This window comes from Microtus ochrogaster, chromosome 26, assembly GCF_000317375.1.
Source record: "Microtus ochrogaster isolate Prairie Vole_2 chromosome 26, MicOch1.0, whole genome shotgun sequence".
Classification (NCBI taxonomy): Eukaryota; Metazoa; Chordata; class Mammalia; order Rodentia; family Cricetidae; genus Microtus; species Microtus ochrogaster.
The window spans coordinates 13,050,221-13,054,296 of NC_022025.1; the positions used below are offsets into that span (position 1 = coordinate 13,050,221).

General features: G+C 38.2%; 1 protein-coding gene across 4 annotated transcripts in view; it reads right to left on the minus strand.

Annotated features, from left to right (window-relative positions):
• Ptpn12 (protein tyrosine phosphatase, non-receptor type 12) overlaps positions 1–4,076 on the minus strand; it is a 64,904-nt gene that overhangs the window by 25,003 nt on the left and 35,825 nt on the right. For all 4 annotated transcript variants that reach the window (XM_005358349.3, XM_013350443.2, XM_026784654.1 and 1 more), the window contains 2 exons: positions 3,123–3,194; positions 58–117 (listed from right to left, as the gene is read on the minus strand). In XM_005358349.3, the coding sequence (XP_005358406.1) occupies positions 58–117; positions 3,123–3,194 (132 nt within the window). The remainder of the gene's footprint in view (positions 1–57; positions 118–3,122; positions 3,195–4,076) is intronic.

The following is a 4,076-nucleotide window of genomic DNA, read 5'->3' on the forward strand; positions in this document are numbered from 1 at the left end:
GGGAGGAGGGAGTATGGATGGAGCAGGCACTCTTTATCTATAATGGAAACTGCTTACATTTTGAAACTCAAGTAAAAGTGTCCGAATGAAGTAGTCTGTTCTTGCTTGCTCATTTTCCTGAAAGGAAAAAAAATTTGTGAGTCAGTAAAAATATACACATCAAAAGAAAATAATTAAAAGTAAACAATCTAAAATTAACATTTAGAATTTTGCACGTCTAATAATTATTTTAAAAACCTCAAAGTCATCCCGTTAAGTATTTTTAATGGTGCTAGGATCTGAGCCCAAACCTTTGTGTGTACTAGGATAAATACACTGATCTATACAGCCTCTTTTTCCTAATGTTTTATCTAATTCTTACTTACAGCCTTTAAAAAGTGTTTACTAACTGATTATTCAATCATGACTTTACCATCTAAGAGAATATAGCTAAGTAGCAAACATCCCCAGAACAATGTTTTCAACAAAACAATCCCCAAAGAACATCCCGCCTTAATGTCTCCATGTCAACCACGCTTTCTCAACTCTCAAACAGCAGAGAGGGAAGAAGACCCTGCTCTGCTACTCATTAAGAAAATAGACACCCAGTATTATTCTAGAATGGAAACTTTTTTTAAATGTTTGTTTGTTTGTTTATTTATTTATTTATTATGTATACAATATTCTGTCTGTGTGTATGCCTGCAGGCCGGAAGAGGGCACCAGACCTCTTTACAGATGGTTGTGAACCACCATGTGGTTGCCGGGAATTGAACTCAGGACCTTTGGAAGAGCAGGCAATGCTCTTAACCACTGAGCCATCTTTCCAGCCCCTAGAATGGGAACTTTTTACTTATTGTTTCAATTTATGATTATTTGTTTTCTCCCTCCCCCACTGTCCTGGAATTGCTCTGCTGACAGGCTGGCCTCCCTCAGCACCAGCCTGCTGTCACCTGAGTCTCACCCACCCCTCACCAGGCACGTGCCACCATGCTGGAGCGGACACTGGGCCGAGCTGCTTGCTAGCCGTCTTCCCGTGCACACTCCCTTTATTTACCCCACACCAGCAGTCCCCAGGACACACCATTTCTCTGCTCAGACACTGTGACTGTAAGCAGGCATGTTACTCTCGATGGTTATTCACTTTGTAAATTTAGTTTTGTTTTCTTTTTTCGAGATAGGATTTCTCTATGTTACAGCTCTGACAGTCCTGGAACTCACTTTGTAGAGCAGGCTGGCCTTGAACTCAGAGATCTGCCTGCCTCTGTCTCCTGAGTGAGTGCCACCACTGCCCGGTGCATAAATTCAGCTTTTTATTTGCAGTTAAAAATCAGTGGAAACAAATCCTGAGTTGTCTTAACAACAACAACAAAACATAGATATTCCTTCTTATTAAAGTCTTCAGAATGGATTAATTTTGATACTAACAAACCAGATAAGCTTTTATTCACTAAACCAAACCTCATATTAAGAGGATTTTTAAAAATTTATATTTTAGGTCAGATAAAAAAAAAAAAATCCATCCACAAAAGTCAACTCATTTTTTCCCTGCTTACGGAACTGTTCTGTTGCTGAATGCTGACACTCATTTACTTGCCTTGTGACATTCACTACAGATAGCTTGTTAAACATAAGCACATCGCCCAGAACTACGTTCCCTGCCTTGTCCTGGGACCTGTGGTGGAATCGTTCCTACCCTAAGAAGGCATGTCTTTACTGAAGTATATTGTGGTGTGCATTAATTAGTATTCATCCGAAATAAAACAAAATGTAGCAGAATTAAAACATCTTTTGCCCAGTGTGGTAATGAATACTTTTAATTTAAACATTTGGGAGGTAGGGGCAGGCTGGTCTCTATGATGATATGCACAGTGAGACTGTCTCAAAAGACAAACCACAGAAACCTTCAACATTGTCCCACAAACCATTAATTTTAACTATAACTTTAGAGTGTTTATTGCAGACTGAATTTAGGTTCAATTATGAATTGATTTTGGACTTCAAACCTCCGTAATTTCGTGAGCCCTATTTTATAATAAAAGCTCTCTCCACTTCCCACCCACACTGCAGTGCCCCCAGGGTTCTGTCTCTCTACAGCCCCTGAAATAGGTAGTGCAACGTTTAGCAAACACAACATGTTAGGTGACTAAGAAATAAGACATTAAATGTCACATAAATAAAATAGTTGTATTCTATCTCACCCACATTTTACTTCATTTCTGCCCACTTCCCTTTTTCTTGTTTTCCTTCTTCACTGTTTTTAACTTCATCTTCTCAAGTTTCAACTGTGGTAGATCTGAGCCTGAGCTGAACTCCAGAGAACACGAAATAGCACGGTACACATTTCAGCCCCCGTCCCCGCCCGCCCCAAGGACAGGATCTCCTACTAATCTCAACAGTAGTGAGTGGTTCCCCACCTTCCCAATGCTGGGCCCCCATACAGCCCAGCTCCTCACGATGCGGTGACCCCCAACCATAAAATTATTTTCATTGCTACTTCGTAACCATAATTCTGCTACTGCTATGAACTGTAATACAAATATTTTTTGAGACACAAGTTTGGCAGGGGAGTCACAGCTCACAGGTGGAGAACCCCTTGTCTAGAACTTGCTACTGGACCAGTCCTCCTGAGTGGTGCTGGAATTACAGGTGTGTGCCACCTGGCCCAGCCTACACTTTAGATTTCATGTCCAATTATCTGTTATAAGGAATACTCTTCACTTTTAGGACAGCAATTCTCAAGTTTAACTTCATACATAATTTTAAAATATGGGGGAGGATAATAGGAAAGCTTAATATGACAGACTACATCCCAGTTAACAATGTTCTTTTCTATTTATTTGATTAGAAAAGTGAGTATACCAATTTTCAGAGATGAGTTGAGCATAGTTAAACAGTAATTGTCACGAGATATAAAAGGACTAACAGAATCAACATGAAAATAAGGAAAACCTTATTTTATTTACAGTTGTAAAAGTCATTTCTAAAGCTCCTAAATTTAAAAGCAAAATAAAACATTAGTACTGATTACTACAGTAAGTGAAGGTTTACACAGAATTGAATCCTAGACTTGCAGCAGCCTGAGTTCATACCATATACAAATTTCTCAAAGAACGAATTTTTAAAACAAAAATAAGTACTTACACAGGAAATTCTGAATGGTGCAAACGTTACAGGATCTTCTCCATACAAAGGCCAGTATCGCTCACATTTTTTCTGTTGTCCAAAAAGAGATCAGCAGGAAAGAGTTCAGTAACTGTACATAGTTCATAAGCTTTTACAGAAAGAGCACTGTGCGCTCTAAGACGCATTTGGGCACTGCTAATCACACTATTCTACTGGCTGTTGTTAATTCAGAGTGATCGTCATCACGTATACAATGAGATCATTAATGAAATAAAAAGAGATCCTCAACTTTAATAGTACTTAGAAAAACCGTATCTCAAAAATAATAACAAAACAAAAAATAACTAGATGAAAATTTAAATTTTCAACTATAATCAAATAATAGTAAAGAATATTAGCATTTACATAACAAATTTGGTTAGTCTTCAATATTTAGATTCTGCTATTTTTGTTTATCCTCTGTCCAACATTACTTAACACTGGTAAACAAAGTTATTCTCAAGGATTAAAAGAAATTAGATAAAATATGGCTTCTCCATAATTTATAACATGTACTTACTTCGCTTATACGGCACATCTCAAAAATTTTAATAGCCATTTTTTAGAACTTAAAAATTACCTTTACTAATGAATCACCCAACATAAACACCTTCAAATAAAGACACTACACAACTGACTTTAAATCTGATCTGGGTGTCACACCTAAAGGTAAGCACTATTCTCTGTACACATATTAACATCTCAGGACTGACGCTGCACAACACCCCACGAAATGAAGCACCTCTCACACACATCAGCTAAGGTCAAAGTCATGGGAAACTCAGGGACCAGAGTGTTTGCTAGCATGTGTGAGGTTCCGGGGCCAATCTCAGAATATCAGAAAAGAAACCAAGCAGAGATTTCCTTCTCTGAACTCTGAAATCAGTACAAACAAAAGCTGGGTGAGGTGGGCACACCTTTAGTCCCAGCACT